Below are 19,623 nucleotides of genomic sequence, written 5' to 3' on the forward strand. Positions count from 1 at the left end.
CTTTCTCAAGGACGCACGCACACACACACACACACACACACACACACACACACACACACACACACACACACACACACACACACACACACACACACACACACACACACACACACACACACACACACACACACACACACACACACACACACACACACACACACACACACACTTCTACTTCATGGCACTCTTAACATTTGGACATTGACTGACCATATGTCTATTGTTTAATTTAGTATATTTAAGCACCAATTGACGTCTGTTAGTAACGGGTTCATTATGGTCCTTTGAGTAAGAATGTGTACGTAAAATGAGTGCCACATTATTTCTTTATTTTGAGGGGATGGGAGGCAACAGAGAAATATAGAAAATACCTTTCAATTTACAATGTGCTAGACCAGGGGTGTTCAACGTTTTCAGGCCAAGGACCCTTTAGTTGAGAGGGAGATGAAGCAGGGACCCCCACAACCTGTTCATAGATTCCATATAGTTTCATTGTTTGACAGCTCAATCGTGTATTTCGGATACATGTCAATTTGTGTTTTCAGAAATGTAACCACTTGAACTGTCAATACTTAATAAACTTGACCGTTCACTCTGTACTTAGTCTGCCAAAATAGCCGATCTACAAGCTCACAACGCCTCGCAGCGCGAGAACGCTTCGCACGCCACGTTTTCTGAAAAACGTGGCGTGACGTTTAAGTGTATAGAGGGTAGATGCACATTTCTAAAGTGACAATTTAAGGACTTTTTAATACCTCCAAAATTACAAATTAAACATTGGCCCAATTATTATTATTAAAATATTAAGAGGCAGAAATTGTGAAAATAGCAGATCTACATGCTCACAGAGCAGCTATTTTCACAATAGAACTGTGTTATACAAAATGTAATGGCTCAACTCTTAGTGCTTGTCAGGGTGGGTGGGGGGGCGGAAGGATTTGAAATATTCAAAGACTTGCACACAGTTTTCAAAAAATAGCAGATCTACAAGCTCGCAGCGCGGCACCGAGCTTGTAGATCTGCTATTTTTCCCAAAGGTTAGAGCACAAAATGTGAGTGAATCCTTGAACCCAGGGCCCAGCATTTGGTGAGACCGACAACTCCTGCCACAAACAAACAGCTAAAGCTTCTTTTCCGCATGAGTCCTCATGTGTTTTTTCAGGTCGCTCTTTTGACGACAGCCTTTGCCACAGACCGTACAACAGAAGGGTTTCTCCCCCGTGTGAATTCTCATGTGTCTGTTCATGTCGCTCATCCGACCGCAGCCTTTGCCGCACACGATACAACGGAAGGGCTTCTCACCGGTGTGCGTGCGCACGTGTCTCTTCAGGTCGCTCTTTTGGTTGCAACCCGCGCCGCAGACCGTACAAACATAGGGCTTTTCCCCCGTGTGAATGCGCATGTGTTTCTTCAGGTGTTTCTTTTGACTGCAGCCCTTGTCACAAACCGTACAAACAAAGGGTTTTTCCCCTGTATGGACACGCATGTGGTCTTTCAGATGACCCATTTGACCGAAGCCTTTGCTACAAACCTCACAGGTGAAGGGCCGCTCCCCTGTGTGCACCCTCGTGTGAGTTCTCAGGTTGTCCATTCGACTAAAGCCCTTTTCGCAAAACGCGCAGGTGTGTTTCCTCGGAGTTTGGTTTTGTTCCGTCGAGGAGGAGGTGCTGGCAAGAGGTTCTGCGCTGTCACCGTTTTCGGCGGCGTCTTCTTCGCTTTTCACCGGCAGCGTCTGTGTCGACCCGTCGGCCTCCTCTGGTCTTTGAAGGAGCCCCTTGTGTTCCTCTTTAATCTGTGGGGGCTCTGGTTCCTCCTGGACCAGACTGTCTGGGCACAAGAAAACATTAGAGAAAACAGTTTGAAATTGACGTTTTTGCACACCTCTGTTTTGTAGCCCTACTACAGGGTTCTTCAACGTTTTCAGGCCAAGGACCCCTCAGTTGAGAGAGAGAGATGAAGCAGAGACCCACCCACAACCTTTTCATAGATTCCATATAGTTTCATCGTTTGACAGCACAATCATCAGTTTATTTTGGATTCATGTCAATTTGTGTTTTCAGGTATTTAACCACTTGAGCCGTCATTAAACTTGACCTTTTACTCTGTACTTAGTCTGCTCTTTTTCCCCTCTACACCAAACCTTTGCCGAAAATAGCCAAACTGATATTTTTGGCTAAAGTTCTCAGAATATGGATGCTAGGGTTCAAGTGGTTAATATAAAAAAGGGGAAAAAAGGTTTCTATCACACAAAGATTTGGGGGACCCCCGGTAGTAACTCCCCGGACCCCCTTGGGGTCCCGGACCGCCTGTTGAAGACCCCCGAGTGTATGAACTTGACATTTTTGCAGGCAGTGTTGCCTGTTTTGTAGCCCTACTAACATTAATGCACCATTTATAAACCCCAAGTCTAGTTTCATTTATCAAAGACATTTTTTGACTGCTGCCAACATTTGGAGGATTATGACACAAACGCAGAGTACAGGAGAGAGGAAAATATATATATTATTTGTTATTTTGGTCAAAGATTATCTTCATATATTTATCTAAACTTGTAGAAACCATGTTTTTCCCCACACCAAATTAGGCATAACGGTGAGTCATGTGACAATGATCAATACGTTTTAACACTCTTCCGTTTGCATGTTATTGCCTTCACAAATTTGTAAGTCGAATATCAAGGATGCAACAAACTGGAATTGCATGCTGAGGGGCCAGTGTACATACAGTAAGATTTAAAAAATGGGTTTCACATGAATCCTGGTGGTGCTATAAAAGGCAGATGTGAAAAATGCAGGGCGAAGGGTTTTCCTTAGCCTCTGGGTCTAGGGAGTGCGCACTGCGCATACAAAGTTTGACGCAGATCCATAAGGTAAAAAGTGTGAATGAGCATGTTATAGCACCACCATGAGGCTGATTTGAAAATCTTCAAGTGGCATTTCTTCCTCGACCTAGTGGGAATATTGCATGCAAAGTTTCATGGAAATCGTGTTTGGACAAAATCTGTAGGAATACTGTAAAAGAAATGTGTTATTGGTGGGCTATAACAGTAGCCTGACGTCATACTGCGTTCACTCACTCATTCCTTCCCCAGTATAACGTCTTTCCTTCGGCCTATTGGCAGCTTGAAAAGTGGGCGGGAGTACTTGCCTTGACAGACAGACTCCTCTAACCAATCAGTGTAGCAAAACATCTCCCAGCCAGTCGGAAGAACGGCAAACAAACACGTCTTTTCGGCCGATGAACTCAGCTAGCGCATCCCCTGTGTTCCTTTTTAATAACTGCACTTATTGCTTGTTTTATCGTTAGAGCGTTAACTTTACACTTGTTGCATCGCGAGGGCAGCCATTGTTGTTTTGAAAATGCTGCAGCATGCATCTACGTCACCGTCTACACATGGACCAATCAGGGAAAGCTTTTCACTTGCTGTCAGGAAGACTACGTTTGTTGTGCGGACAGCAGTCACTGATTGGCCCCGATCAGAAAATAATCCGTACACTCGCTGCCTATACCCGGAAGGCCAGACGTTATACTGGGGAAGGAATGAGTGAGTGAACGCAGTATGACGTCAGGCCTCGCCAGGCTACTATAACAGGCCCATGTGAAATCGTTTTGGGGGGCAGAGGTTCTTGCTCTGGCATCCAGGGAGTGTGTGTACACAGTTTCGCTACGACCAAGCCAACGGTGCCGGAGATTAGCTGGTCACATGCGCACACACACACGCACACACACACACACACACACACACACACACACACACACACACACACACACACACAGTCATTGCCACGCCTTCGGCCTGGTGTAGACAAAAATAAATAAAGCAGAGAGAGCATGAAACTTACTGGTGTCCAGGAGGTCTCCAGGTTTCAGTTTAATAGACCTGGTCCTCCTGGCTGGTCCTGGAGAACTGATCTTCGCCTGCACACTGGACTCCACAGACTGCTCTGGAATGAAGCCATAGAATAAGACAGTGGTTCTCAAACATTTTCATTTTTCATTCTATTAGCTTGGATATACCCATGATTGGCATAATAACAATTAGCCAGTTTAGACAGTGATGACAATCACAAAATAGGTATGCCAGTGCAATGCATCATTAACTGGACTGATGAATAAAACAGATAACTCCACTTAAAACATATATCATTTAATAATCATTATCTCTATTTAACAGGAGAGACACAGACAGACAGACTGCGCGCACGCACGCACACACACACACACACACACACACACACACACACACACACACACACACACACACACACACACACACACACACACACACACACACACACACACAAGACAGAGAGAGGAACTGACAGACAGCACAGGGCTGCTATACTAGGTTCGGGCATAGAAATAATAGGTCCCAGTCGTAGACATCTTACTTAGGAGAACTAGTAGACAAGTAGTTCCAGTCCCTTGCCATCTGGGTGGCACAAGAATTTGGCAGAATGACAGCTGGCAAACAGAGAGTGAAGATCAGAGACGAGGTGCCAGCTTTCATGCCATTGTGTCCTTGCAGGCCAGGCACAAGTGCTATTCGATTCGATTCGATTCTAATTCAGGCTTTAAAGCAAGGGTCTTCAACAGGGGGTCACTGTAGGGGAGTCCAGCAGACTAAGTACATACAGGTCAAGTTTATTAAGTATTGACAGTTCAAGTGGTTAAATATCTGAAAACACAAATTGACATGAATCCAAAATACACTGATGATTGTGCTGTCAAACAATGAAACTACTGTATATGGAATATATGAACAGGTTGTTGGGGGTCCCTGCTCCATATCTCTCTCAGCTAAGGGGTCCTTGGCCTGAAAACGTTGAAGACCCTTGCTCTAAAGAACAATTTGAAGGGGGGGGGGGGGGGGGGGGGGGGGAGAGAGAGAGAGAGAGAGAGAGAGAGAGAAACAGAGACAGACAGACAGACAGACAGACAGAGACAGACAGATAGACAGACAGAGAGAGAAAGAGAGAGAGAGAGAGAGAGAGAGAGAGAGAGAGAGAGAGAGAGATAGAGAGAGAGATAGTGTGACTAAAGGGAAGGAGTGAGAGAAGAGAACAGAATACAAGCTGATAAATTAAAAAGCAAAGGATGAAACATGACGTCATACCAAGTCTGTACAACACGACGACAGGTTCCAACGTCCCCGCAGCGCTGTTGTTTACACCACGTCTCTTCCTTCTCACACTGAACGCCATGTTTGTTTTCACTGTGACTGTCTCTCATCAAGCTCTTCACAATCACAGCGGATCATACTTCCGCTCTTGACTTTCAAAATAAAATCTTTCTATTTTATTTTGACACATAGGGAGTGACGATACATTTATGTGTGTGTGTGTGTGTGTGTGTGTGTGTGCGCGCGCGTGTGCGTGCGTGCGTGAGTGAGCAGCTAGAATCCAGTGTTCTATAAACTATCAAGACAAAGGCCTATATCAAATTATTAGAACAATTAAACAGTTATAGCTGTTTAGTGTTTAGGTATATGAATGGTTTGATTGTTTGCTCGTTGTGCAGAGATGTGTGTGTGTGTGTGTGTGTGTGTGTTTTCTTTTTTTAATTATTTAGATTTGATTATTGTGTTATAAAGCATGTTGTTTAGACACATGCTAGTTTTGATGTAGGCCTATATCCTATAGTTCAAAATATACAACATGCTATTCACTGTCTTTATTGACAGGTGGGGCAAATAAATAGGATGATTAAATGTATTTGAGATATTAGATTCCCTACACAACTGTATAAAATGTATTTCATCTACTGTTGCAGTGGACCTTCGTGTTGTAACACTGCCACCCAGTGTTCACATGATGAATTTGCAAGACATAAGTTGCCAGGCATAGGCAGGAGGCACTATGGCGTTAGCCTGATTTCAGACTCTGCGCTGGAGCTTGAGTCTGAAGTTGTCCCTATTCCCTAGTCCCTATGATTTAAAAGGGGAGGGGATTTAAAATGTGAAATTCCCAATCACAAGAGATCTGGTGGGAGGGGTTGTGTTTGACTTGTGTACACAAAACATTCCCCCTCCCCCTGTATGACAGCCAGGCATCAAGTTGTTGTCTTTGATGTTTCATTGATTAGAGAGAAGCACTAACGAGCTATTTACACTTGTATGGCTCAATCAATGACTGCAGTTCAGAACCCCTTTGAAGTTCAAAGGGAGCCCTCCTTCCACTGCTTCTGCTGATTTTCAAAAGTTAGACCCACCCCTCCTCCGTCTTGCATTGATTTCATTGGTCGCCAATGGTCGGTTTGCCAAGACACCGATAGAAAGAGACGCGTCATATGACAAAACCAGACCAAGAGAAGCAGTCCACTCAGAGAGTGGGCGGGTCTATTGGCTGGAGCCAGGCAACTATGGCGTTGCACTTACATTACAGTAGGTCAGGGTTAGTAGCTGTGGCACCCTAGGGTGCTGTGATGCCAGTCCAGGGGTGCCTCAGATTAATTGGATAATATTTGGAATTCATCAATATCACCAACATCAATATTTTTAGCACAGACCTGATTTGCACTACTATGAGTTCTTTTTCCATCTATGGCCAACTCTCCAAAAATACCCAATCTACAAGCTCTCAACGCATCACGGTGTGAGCTTGTAGATCGTCTATTTTTGGTGAACCTTCCCCGAGAATAGGGATAGGCCTACTGGGGTTCAAGCGGTTAAACATCAAGTACTGAAGGAAACAGATATTTGTTTTAGAAGCCCTAGCCATCAGTGTCAGATTACTTTTTGCAGGCCCGCCTGCATGCTTCAGTTAGTTGCTTAAGTTAAAGGTGAGATAGAGGTTGATTTTAAAGTTCTAAATATGACAGGACATCAGAGTATTACAGATTCATGCTTTTATTTATACTATAATACATTGCATTGTGTGCCATGGTTTCAAGAGGATTTGTCACATGTTATAGTAGTAGAGAAATAAAATAAAATTGATCTATGCAAATAATAGTTTAACAAAGATCAAGTCAAAGGAAAAATATATATATATACTTATTTTTCAGAAAATATCATAGCTGTCACGTAACTTAATAAAGTGTATATAGTGCATAAAGATAAACCTCCAAGTGCAGTGAGAATATACATGAGATTCCAATAATTCTGTTGTGAAGGGGAAGACGGCTCCAGTATGCTATGAGTATGCTGTATGCAGGTGATCCATCGTATTCGTTGTATCAATCTGGCAATCAAATCGTTTGCAGGTGACAGATCTTAACGGACTTGCGTTCACCATTGGGTAGGTGTAGGAAAAAAACTAATGCCATCACACAAGGAAGCCAGCATCTTTATGCACTGGATACATCAATGTGCTTACAATACATTGGTTTGGGGTTTTTAATAAACCCCCATTACACATGGATGGACCAATTTCAAATGTCAACATTATTGTGGTGGTCGATATGAATGGCATTGTGGCAAAACAATCACCAGGTTCAATGTGATCAATGACCCAGAAGATATAAATCATTTTCACAGTTTTTAATCCATCTGCCTGGACAGTCCTGTCTCTGTCTCTCTCGTGTGGAGATTTTGAAACAAGATCGAAGCAGAACGGATCAGATTTTAAACTCTGTTCTGATGCACAAATCAGAACATACCGGTATTAAGCGTGAGCAGGCCAGGGGCGTCACAAGGGGGGGGGGGAGTGGGACTGAGTTACTAGGGCCCAAGGTGGAGGGGCCTTAATTATTTTATACTTTAGCATTTTTGAAAAATAGCAGATATATAAGCTCACAGCGAGCTTGTATATCTGCTATTTTTGAAAAGTCGTGAAAATGTGTGCAAATCTTTTGAATATGTGTATTTTTTAAGCAAACATTTGTAACTCAAATTCTTCTTCTGGGGGGGTCCCTGGAATTAAATATTTTGAGGTGGGGGTCTGTGGCCAAATATATACAGTATCATTTTGGGGGTCCTTCACATGAAAAGGTTTGAGCACCACTGACATAGAAACATGGGTTTTTCAAAAAACCTAATAAGGTTTTGAAATATTCAATGACTTGCTCAAATGTTCACGATTTTTCACAAATAGCAGATCTACAAGCTCACATCTTGTATATCTGCTATTTTTCAATAGAAGCACAAAATAATGCGTTCCCAGTCTAAATGGTTTAAAACCCCTCTCCCTATGAAGAACATGGGGGGCCTAAAGTGAATCCTTGTACCCAGGGCCCAGAATTTGGTGCGACACCCATGAGCGCGTGCGTGCGTGCGTGTGTGTGTGTGTGTGAGAGAGAACAGTCGGACTCAGCATCTCATATACACATCATACAGGTGTGGACAGCTGGTTGTTTTATACAGGATCAAATAACACGGGTTAGTAGCACTTGGGCTGCACTGCAAATGAGTCCATGACGCCGTCAAACGACTGCAGAACTTGTTTTGAAACCACGTGACCCAGATTTGGTCTTTCAATCAAGCATGAGAGTGAACAAAGTATTACATCTAGAATGCACTGACTAGGGGAAAAAAACAGACAAATCTGATCCTGTGAAAATCCACCCGAAAGCTCCTAAAATGGCCCTCCCATATTTATATTGGCATGCTGTGCATTAAATGGCGTGTGTAATGAGTCAGTTCAGCCACTAGGAGGAGGTGAGGTTACTAACCGCCTTGGACAAGTGGGATCATAATTAAGACTGTCAATTTACCACAGACTTAATTCGACAAGCTTTATCTTTTACTGGGCCATGTCCACTAGGTCTCATGAGAACTGCTGCCTTGTATGCGGACGATATCACAAAGTAATGATTTCCCTTAGTTTAAACATGATTTAATTTGTTAAAACGATAATGAACATTCCATCGTCTTGAGATGACGGGTTTAAAAACAATAATTGGACAATTAAGTAGCAGTTACATCATGGTACCTTTCCTTTCACTATAATTTACTTATTTATTTTCTAAATAAATAAGGTCGGTCCCCTTATTAAAGCGGCACCATGTAACTTTTAATTAACATTATTATAATATTTTCGTCCAATTTGTATGGTAGAGTGTATGTTAATAAAATATAACTTGTATGGTAGAGTGTATGTTAATAAAATATAACTTATACAGTCTGGTATTTTGTATTCTGTCACATCTGAAATAAAAAACATTGTCCTGCTGGTCAAGATTCAGTTTAGCAGGCAGGCAGGCTCTGTTAGCTCAATGGTTTCAGCTCTTTATGCAGGAAACTGGGTTTCGAATCCGGGTTAGAAGAGTAAAGTTACGAAGTGCAGCTTTAAAGTGTTGAATACAGGCCATAATCTGAGATGGTAATGTGAAAAGCTTTCAGTAAACTCACCTCTGGCCGAAACAAAGTTAAAACGTATAGGCTAATCGTGTGCAATATACACAGGGTACAAATACAGACATAATATCTTTTTTTTTTAAATTTTTTATACGTTTCTTAACATTTCAATTAGTAAAAATATATTTCTGTATTCACCACCTCTACCCCTACTTTTGCAAAAAAAAAAAAAAAAAAACTAAAGCACCACAAGTTCCTCATGTTCAAGCCTAAGATATCGAATCACCTGAAATTAAACTGCTCAGTCCTTTTAAAGGACACACATGTAGCATTTTCTCTTCTCCGTACTATGTCCATTATTATTAGCAACTATTCTATCAATCACTTTTCTGATTAATCAAATAATTGAGAAGTGTTTTTTTTTTGCATTTAAATGTGTATAAATGAATTGTTTAACCACTTAAAAAACCCTATGTAGATCTGCAAAACCTTTTTTTTTGTGCGTGTGTGGGCGTTCCTATAATGCAATGCCCAAAATAGGGATAGATTTTAACTGTTTTATTCAATTATCTATAATTGATACAAGAGAATTGATCTATTATTGATACAAAAATATATATTAGAAATAATTGATTAAATCAATTAGTTTGATTAACTGTTGCACCCCTACCAGATAAGCTGTGGACATTTACTGTACTTCCTGTGATGTACTTCCTGGCAGCTTCGTGGCACCAACAGCTGCTCACAAGCACAATTTTACTGTTCCTGTTATTTCTGAAAGTATTTTTCAGTATCTTTTTTTTTTGTTCATTTGAGTGAAAATGCTACAAAATGTGTCATCTTTGAAAGACTATAAAAATTCTTGCTTTGGAAGATTAAGGCAAGTCGGTCATTACAAATATAGAATAAAATAAGTATACATTTAATATTCAAGCACAGTTAGTCGTAATATTTCTCTTCTTACGTGCTTCACGTTGTGTATGTGTGCGTGTCACTCTCATTTGGTTAGAAAGCAAGCACACACATCACCGCAGTAGAGAAACATCCTAAGTTACACCTGGGTTGCCCAAGTAAGTGTGTGCGTGTGTGCGTGTGCGTGTGTGTGTGTGTGTGTGTGTGTGTGAATACTCCTGTAGTTTTAGCCAACTGCGGTCTTTCTGTCAGTCTGAGGCCTTAGTTTCCCTGGGAACCCTGTTGGATAGAGAAAAGATGTTAGATAGAGACGGGACGTTCGCGAACGAATCAAGTCTTTTGAACGGCTCTTTGAAATGAACGATGGGATCCGGTTTGCAGTAGGGAGCCGTTCCTTTCTAAATGAACAGTGGTGGACAAAGTACAAACATTCTTCACTTATGTAAAAGTATCAATACTGCAATGTAGAAATACTCTGCCACAAGTAGAAATTTGGAATTAAAAAGTACTTGAGTAAAAGTACAACATTATTGGTATCAAAATGCACTCATTTACTGCCAGGGGCCACAAGGTGCCGCTAGAGTGCCAGACATTTCTGTATAGGCCTTCCCTCTAACTTCAGTCTACACAGGCAGTAGTGGCTTGGGCTTTCACTGCAACCACTGTTATGGATGAAGACCGGAGGAAGTTAGCTAACAGTTAGCTATTAGCTTCTTTATTTTTTAGAAGCCCGATCTGAAGCTATTTTAGCCGCAAAAAAACTTTGTCGCTGCCCTGGGAACACAGTTCAGAGAAAAAGGTCTCTAAAGATGTGAGTTTGTATTGGAGTGGGTGGCGCGGTGCGGCGGCGTTGCCCGATTACTGGCCGATGTAAACAGAATCGCGGCCCGGGGCATGGATGGAAAATTAGACCGGGGCTTCGTTGAGGCCTCCGATTAATTAATTAATTTTATTAAATATCCCGGACTAGATCGGGATAGGCACCCCGGAATACGTCGCGCCGCCGACAGTATAGATTGAGTTTTTTTGGGGGGGCTCTACACTTCATTCTAAACCATTTTCAATGGAATAAATCGTCGGACCATCTAGAATCACTCGTTGGAAAGCGTAGGACGAGCCAGGACCACACACATCTCTACAAGCAGCTCAGGGTAAGTAAAATAGCAAAAAAAAGATTGTATTGGATTGAAAAAATCCCGAACTTTTCCGGGATAGGCACAAAAAGGGTTAAAGTACCAATAGTAGAAAGTACTCATTATGCAGAATGTCCCATTTCACAAGTTTTCCAATTAATAAAATGTAGAAAAAGACATTTGAAAATAGCAGATCTACAAGCTCACAATGCGTTGCAACGCGACGCATTGTGAGCTTTTAGATCGGCTATTTTCAAATGGCAGGTATGTACCTATATATGTCTGAAATAAATGTAAATGTGAAAATAAACCTAAATAGATTGTATTATTTATTATCTTAACTCGCTCTTAATAGGTGTAACTTTGTCAGAATCCATGTTTTTGTTTGGATATCGTTTATCATGAGCGCAACCGAAGCGGGGAATACTTTTGTGGGAAGGCCACACTGTGGAAAAACTAGACCAGGTCACCTGGACGTGCCAGACCCGCAATGAAAACTAGTATGGCACTGAACTAACACATGAACACACAGGATTTTATAGTCTCAGCAACAAAGCGTAGTGAGCTTGTAGATCGGCTGTTTTCACTAGTATGGCACTGAACTAACACATGAACACACAGGATTGTATAGGCTGAGCAGCTGGAAATGTTTGTGAGCTTGGAGATGGGCTGAGGAATTTATAGTGTCAGCAGCTCGTCAGCCAACTCAACTCAGCTGGTCCTGTACAGGTGACGGCACTCAAGGCAATCAGCCCAGCAAGGGAAGGGAGGGGCAGATGAGCAGAGGAAAAGAGGGACAGGCAGAGGAGGAAAAGAGGGACCGACAGACCGACAGACCGACAGACCGACCGACAAAGCCTTATGTAGGCCGACCCCCTGGGTCTGGCAAAAACAACAACATCCGGGACAATTCTCATGGCGGAAGTAGCACCGTTCTATGCACTCTCTGCCTCATATTTTTTCTCTTGGCAGATGAGAAGCCTGGCTACGCGAGGCTACTTACAGAGTTGGTTCTCTTCCGTTTCCAGCAGTCAGGGTTGATCCTCTTCTGCTCGTCAGCCAGAACCTTGGCCTCCATGGTGAAAACCCTCCGTTCTTCACTGCGCATCTTCTTCCAGCGCTCTCCTAGTAGGACGCTGATCGCTCTGTTACAGACACGCACACGCGCACACACACACACACACACACACACACACACACACACACACACACACAGCTCGTGAAGACGTTTCTCAAAGCAAACCATAAAGCCTTTTCAATATAATATCATCGTTGTCAGGTGGAAACCTTGTATGTCCAAAACCTCCTTTAGGCTTTGTGAGCATGTAGATCAGCTATTTTCACAATTTCTGCCTCAATTTTGGCCAATGTTTAATTCGTCATTTTAGAGGTATTAACTCTTACTGTGCCAATCCCGAACTAGTTCGGCTTTATTTGTCCTTATCAGGGTGCCGATCCCGAACTAGTTCGGCTTAAAAAAAAAAAAAAAAAAAATTACAGGTAGATTTTTTGTTTTTTGTTTTTTTCTTTTTGAGCCGGGCCACCGGCCGTCATCTGTTTACACGGCCCGCGAGAGCGTCGCACCGCCGATATTTACCATCCACTCCAATGCAATCCAGGATCTTTAGAGCTAATTTTCTCTGTTCCATGCATATCCATGAGGTGTGCAAGGTTTAATCATGGCTAAATCGCCGAAAATGGGGCTTCTAAAATGCTTGGTAGCCAATAGCTAACTTCAAGCTAACTTCATCCTGTTCCTGTACATGCACAAAGGAAAGTGTTCAGGCGAGTCATGGCTGCACACAAAACACACAAACACGCACGCACGCACGCACGCACGCACGCGCGCACGCACACACACACACACACACACACACACACGCACACTCACACACGTCACACACCTGTTGTCTTTCCCAGGGTACATCTGCGTGTACTCCACCCTGTACTTCTTGGCGAAGAGCATGAAGGCGTTCATTGGCCGCTTGCACTTTGTGGGCGTGGCACTGCTGCTCGCTGCTGGCGTGACGTTTTGGCTCTTGGGCGGCTTGCGGTGGGAGGGGCCGGGGCTGTGGCGCTCTGCAGGCCAGGCAAATCGAGCACAACCAATTAGGGATGGGACAATATGAAGATTTCATATCACGATTATTGTGACCGAAGAAATCGCGATTGACATTATTATTGCAATAACCCAAATAACCCAGACATCCATTATCCTGGGGCTGAACATTTTCCCAAAAATAGCAGAGATCGTCTATTTGGTAGAGATTTGGTAGAGAGTGAAAAAAAAGTATGTATATAATACCGTAAATGCTCTAATAATATCCTATATTTAATAAAGAACCGGACCTGCTTTAATTTCCGGGTGCGCAATTGAATTAAGTAATTAAGAGCCGACGCTCCAATAAGAGCCTCCTTTTTCCTCTTTTTTTTACGTTACGTATCATTCAGGAGTACCTTTCTCCACACTGTCTGACTGTCACTCACATCCCAAGCCAGCTGTTACGGTGATTTACCGTACACTGTCTACAAACTGCGCAGCGATATTTGGACGCCGCTCATTTCACGTTCCGTTTGGCAAAGACGGATGACTTTGGCAACTTACCGGGGCGCGTGCGTGTGCGTAGTCCTCGCGAACATAGGCGTGGATGACGGCCGCACATGAGATCTTTAGCGTGGAAGTTTAATCCAAACAGTAAATGAAGCTCAATGAAGCTAATGCGGCTATACTAGTATCCATGCTAGTATCCTGTGGTTCCTGTTTACCAGGGAGAGTCGCATCTGAATGACGAAACGAGCCGCTGAGCTTGATGGGAAATGTAGTGTTTTTTATTCCCCAGCAGTATGCTGTGTGGACTGTATTCTATTCTGATACACATTATGAGGAGCTGATTTTCAGTATGAATTGGTTAATGCAATACAATACAGCAGAATGTTATCTCTGTATGAGCCTTTCTATGATGATTTTCCAATAAAAACGCTTTTCTTTATAAATAACCTAATATATAATATATAATATTTATATTTTTTTCCAAAAATACGGTATCTAATAAAAAAATCTGATCTGAATCATTCTGATATTTTTGAGAAATAGGAATAAAAGCCTTGTCTCTTATACTGTCCTGCTTCCAACAAGAGCCTGGTGCCCGCTACTCTTGAGACAAATAATAGCCCGGGTTCCTATAAGAGAATTTACGGTAAGCACGTTTTACCAATAGAGGGTTTAAAATAGTAGCAAATAGTTGCTGGGACAGTGAAAGGTCGATAATAAAGTACATTTTCTCCTGATTTGTGAAAAAAAGCAATTATAGTAAGAAAATGTTTGGAATATTGTGTGGCTTGTGACAATCAGGTCTAATATTCAGTTCAGTGACCATGGAGCTAAAGAGTGGTTCATAAGCTGTGTTCACGTTCACTTTCTTAGAATGAATAAACCCCAACCTGCTTCCGGTCTCCTAAAACGTTGTCCGCCTACTTCACATACTGTAAATATGGTAGTAGTAAACCGGAGATAGCGAGTCTTGCTATTTTTTGCCTTGGGCAATACCTTGGTGTGCGTCTCTGTCGGGGGACACCGCGCCCCCGCTGGACTGGGAGGTGCGTCGCTGTCTGGCCATGCTGCTCAGCACATACACTGCCGAGGAGTCCAGCGGCGTGAAGTCATAGCTGAGAACACACAAAAGTACATCCGTCACACAACAGCCCCCCCTGCTTAGGTTGGCGTGGCCAACCTGTTGACTCCCGCGATTTGCAAATGCTCCCGTCATACATTCTGGGGCAACGGAAGTCTTATGATGAGTATGGGATAAAGCGGATGTGACGCACCTTGGTGCAGTAGCAATAACAAGTTATGTCTTCTTTCAATATTTTTTGGGGCGTTATTTTGTCTTTCTCTGGTGTTGTTGGTTACTTCGTAGCCCCATATAGAACCTCACCCGTCGCTGCATACTGTTGTGCTCCGTGATTAGGTCCTATAAAGGTATCCCAGGGCCTCCGCGTTGAGTTAGAAAACACTTTTCCATCCCACGGTACATAAAACATGCACCACGGAGTTGGGAAAACGGTTTAAATCGCTTATTTAGTCTCATTAAATTCAGAAAAGCCCCCGGCGTAGTCTCGCGTGGCCAGACTGTTGCCTAACACGATTTGCAAATACTCCCTGGCTACGCAAGACTACAGTACTGGCAACAGTTCCGGTTGAATGGGAAAACATTACAAAACTAACGATTTAAGCGGTTGTTTCATGCCGTGGTTCATGTTTTATGTACCTTGGGATAGGAAACCACAGTCTGGGAGCGTGGAACTACCTTTACTTTTTGGATACAATTTCGGGAAAAGTGTTTTCTAACTCAACGTGGAGGTGTTCACGAACTAGCCCTGTGATACCTTTATAGGACCTCATCTCGGAGCACAACAGTATGCAGCGACGGGTGAGGTTCTATATGGGGCTAGTTACTTCGGAGATTGTGGAATAGTTGTCTGGCTACGTGAGACTACCCTGCTTATGACCCTCACTAACATCTGTCACAGGCAACTGGTGACGTGGAGGTGAAGAAACTGTGTGTTATACTAAGAATAGTGAGATAGAAAGCATTTCCAGACAAGTCTCTCCTACGCAAAGGGTTTTCAGCGATGACACCCATCGGCAGCAAACATTTGGCAGCAAATCTAATTCGCTCCGCTTATAATGCATGTATCTGCATCGATAGATAACCCACTGCATTAATAGATAAGGAAAACATTAGATTCAAAATAAATTATGAGTATTATTTTTACCTCCTGAATGTGTCGAAGACCAGCGAGTCGTCAGTGTGTACCGCGTCTCGGTGTCCCGGGGGTAAACACACGTCTCCCACTTCTACCTCGTAACACGGGATCCCATAATGCACCACTGTCAGACTGGGGTAGAAAGATGACCAGCCTGAGGAAGAAAACATTGACTATATTAATCTTAGCATTCTTATCTTGGGAAGACAATAAATAAACATATATATATATAAAATGTGTCAAATTTTGATTAAAAAATTAAAAACAGAAATAGCAGATCATAATGTATCTCTATGCCACAGGTTGTAAAGCTTGTAGACCAACTATTTTTTATTTATTTTGTCTTAAAATTTTATCCCACGATTTTTGTAACATTTTCTCACCCAGTGTCAAATGCCTAATGTAATTCTGGGCACTCATGCTTCCTTCTATGCATGAGGAGTCCAAGCCGCTTCTTTTCACCAGACAGGGGGGAGTTTCCCCGGTTGGACGTAGCGCCTGGAAGGAACATGTTATTCCAACCAGTTCCTTTCCCCTCCAATAGGCGCCCCAGCTGGCCAGGGGGAGGCAGTATAGAGGCCAGGATTACTGCATGTTTTTTGTGACGGTAACTACCCTAGGATATTTTCTCTATTAGTCGTATAATCTATTAGAGGTATCGTATGACAAAATGCACAATGAGCCATACAAAACCTCTTAACCGCACCATTACATTTGACCCGACAGATTTTTCCTACACGCACACACACACGCACGCGCGTGCACACACACACACACACACACACACATGCGCAAACAGCACCTTTATTTTTGACATAGAAGGGATGGTCTAGTTGGCACTGGGCAGTGAGCTGGCTGTGACCGAAGGCGCCGGGATCAAAGGACAGCTGTAGGAGCGACTGGCCGGACAGCACGATCTCCGTGTGTTCCAACAGACACAGGCCCTCCGAGCCATAACCCTGCAGGAAAGATTTAGAAGACATTTATAGAATCGGGTAAAAAATATTCAAAGACTTCAAAGCACAAATATTCAGGATTTTTCAAAAATAGCAGATCTACAAGCTCGCAGAAAGCCAAACACGTCCAGGAACGAGATAAAAGGGCCCTGTTGTAACTGTTGCCATGGTTACCAGCTAAACAGGTGCCGCGGCAGCGGGCTGGTGAGAGAAAACACTACATATCCCATCATGCAACTCGGCCGCCAGCATCATGGAGCGTCTATTCTCCATAGGCTCCGGTTCATTGCTGATGCAAAGAAACGGCTTCATCTCGGAATCTACTTCCAAAACGCCAAGGCCGAGAGCCGCTCAGTTGGGATTTTAGCATCATGCACACGCACGTGGCTTCCGGGGCTCTTCAAAATAAAGCGTAAGTGAATGGCGGCGCTCAACAGCACATAAGCTGCATTTCCATGAAGCTTATTCGAAAATAGGAAGCAAATTATCAGAAATGCACATTAAGACAAAGAGAATTTAGCCTGTTTCCATTAAACTGATGAAATGCGATTCTTGGGAGACCCTGGTGGCTGGGTCCGTCTGACCGACCTGCTGTAAATGACTTCCTGCGCGTTTGCACACAGTGCACAGAGCTAGGATCGGGCAGATTTTTTCAGACCGATTCCGAGACTTGAGCACTGCACGTCTGACTGTTGTGACTCGCTGCACACTCATACTGCAAGTTTCTGCGTCTGGAAGGTGGCCAATCTGCAAGCTCACAACACGTCGTGGATGCGAGCTGCTGTGAGCTTGTAGATCGGTCACTTTTGGCACGCAACACAGTGTGATGACAAAGGGTTAGCTTGCACATTGGACACAACAGCGCATTATGTTTTTTCGATAAAGCCTCAAATCCACCTCCTCCAAGCGCATAAATGTTTTTGCTGATAATGAAAGTCTATTCTAATTTTGAAGTGTTTCCATTAAAAGATGTATGCGCAAAAGCCTTAATGCGCAAAAAACAGCTTTATGGAAACGCAACTATAGAATTACTAAATCAATGGCAGCCCATGTGTTAATGGGTTATATACAGGTATTGTGACCACAGGTGACACCGGTGCACAATAATTATAAGTTAAACTGTGTCGTATGTTTACTGCCCACAAGCTGTGTTAGTGTGCATGCCGCGCAATTTGGAATCGCACATGAGTTCTGGGGCGGAGCCGCTCGTTTTCTATTGACCATGACAGAGTTGGTCCGACCAGGTTAACATGGTTAGTATTTCACCAGGTTAGCATTCACCAGTGTCGGCAGGTTAGAATTTCACCAGGTTAGCATTCACCAGCGTTAGTTTTACTGAGGTTAGCTTTAGATGTTCGCACCTCCGCGCGGTCAAAGCGAACACAAAGGAGCGCAACCTAGCTCTAGTTCAGCCAATCAGAAGCTTCTGAGTGCGGGGTTTGCCCAGAACTCATGTGCGATTCCAAATAACGCGTCCATACCTTGCGCTACTCTGACACTGTTATGTCCATACCTTGCGCTACTCTGACACTGTTATGTCCATGTCCATACCTTGTGGTACTCTGACACTGTTATGTCCATACCTTGCGCTACTCTGACACTGTTATGTCCATACCTTGCGGTACTCTGACACTGTGTCAGTGTCCATACCTTGTGGTACTCTGACACTGTGTTAGCGTCCATAGCTTGTGGTACTCTGACACTGTGTCAGTGTCCATACCTTGTGGTACTCTGACACTGTGTTAGCGTCCATAGCTTGTGGTACTCTGACACTGTGTCAGTGTCCATACCTTGTGGTACTCTGACACTGTGTCAGTGTCCATACCTTGCGGTACTCTGACACTGTTATGTCCATACCTTGCGGTACTCTGACACTGTGTCAGTGTCCATACCTTGCGGTACTCTGACACTGTTATGTCCATACCTTGTGGTACTCTGACACTGTTATGTCCATACCTTGTGGTACTCTGACACTGTTATGTCCATACCTTGTGGTACTCTGACACTGTTATGTCCATACCTTGTGGTACTCTGTCATCTCTTCTCCAACGTCAGAGTCTTCCTCGTCCGAGTCCAGGGCCTCTGCGTCCTGCCACTCCACATTAGGACCCCTGTGGAACCGCAGACGAGTGCCTGAACAAAATACACACAGATCATGAGTGCATGTAGTACTGTAGATGTGCATTGCTCTACCTCTTTTCACTGTGTGTGTGTGTGTGTGTGTGTGTGTGTGTGTGTGTGTGTGTGTGTGTGTGTGTGTGTGTGTGTGTGTGTGTGTGTGTGTGTGTGTGAGCACACGTCATTGGGGCTAAAACTATTAATTATTTTCCTAGTTATTATTCTATTGTACTTTTTCAGATTAAATGAATAATGTTTTTGGTATTTTTGATGCATGCATTATATATCAATGAACAGACAAAATAAATTGTTTTTATAATTGACTAAATTGATTAGTCTGATTACTTCACACATTCACTGTCAGGTATTAATTCATTCATTCATTCGCCTCTTCCAGGGTTTTTCATTGATTTGACCTAATTTTGACGACCCATGGAACGCACAATGTGACCACGATGTGTAAACACACCGTTTGTAACATGCAACGATCTTTTCTTCTTTC

At 43.2% G+C, this 19,623-nt stretch overlaps 2 protein-coding genes across 2 annotated transcripts in view; both read right to left on the reverse strand.

Annotated features, from left to right (window-relative positions):
* Window positions 1–270: 270 nt before the first annotated feature.
* LOC308308780 (uncharacterized protein) lies at window positions 271–5,204 on the reverse strand (the record flags this gene model as incomplete). The annotated part of the gene is made up of 3 exons (XM_080754233.1): window positions 271–1,827; window positions 3,843–3,944; window positions 5,117–5,204. The coding sequence occupies 3 exons, from the start codon at window positions 5,202–5,204 to the stop codon at window positions 1,121–1,123; spliced, it is 897 nt and encodes a 298-aa protein (XP_080610359.1). The 3' UTR covers window positions 271–1,120.
* Window positions 5,205–6,846: 1,642 nt separating this feature from the next.
* Window positions 6,847–19,623, reverse strand: part of LOC308309168 (HMG box-containing protein 1-like) — a 29,401-nt gene continuing 16,624 nt past the window's right edge. Inside the window, exons 7-13 of the mRNA XM_080754644.1 lie at window positions 19,024–19,136; window positions 16,850–17,006; window positions 16,057–16,201; window positions 14,828–14,946; window positions 13,185–13,359; window positions 12,284–12,425; window positions 6,847–10,426 (exon numbers count right to left, since the gene is read on the reverse strand). Of these exons, the coding sequence (XP_080610770.1) occupies window positions 10,409–10,426; window positions 12,284–12,425; window positions 13,185–13,359; window positions 14,828–14,946; window positions 16,057–16,201; window positions 16,850–17,006; window positions 19,024–19,136 (869 nt within the window). The 3' untranslated portion in view covers window positions 6,847–10,408. The remainder of the gene's footprint in view (window positions 10,427–12,283; window positions 12,426–13,184; window positions 13,360–14,827; window positions 14,947–16,056; window positions 16,202–16,849; window positions 17,007–19,023; window positions 19,137–19,623) is intronic.

Source organism: Nannobrachium achirus (genome assembly GCF_963921795.1).
Source record: "Nannobrachium achirus genome assembly, chromosome: 23".
Lineage (NCBI taxonomy): Eukaryota > Metazoa > Chordata > Actinopteri > Myctophiformes > Myctophidae > Nannobrachium > Nannobrachium achirus.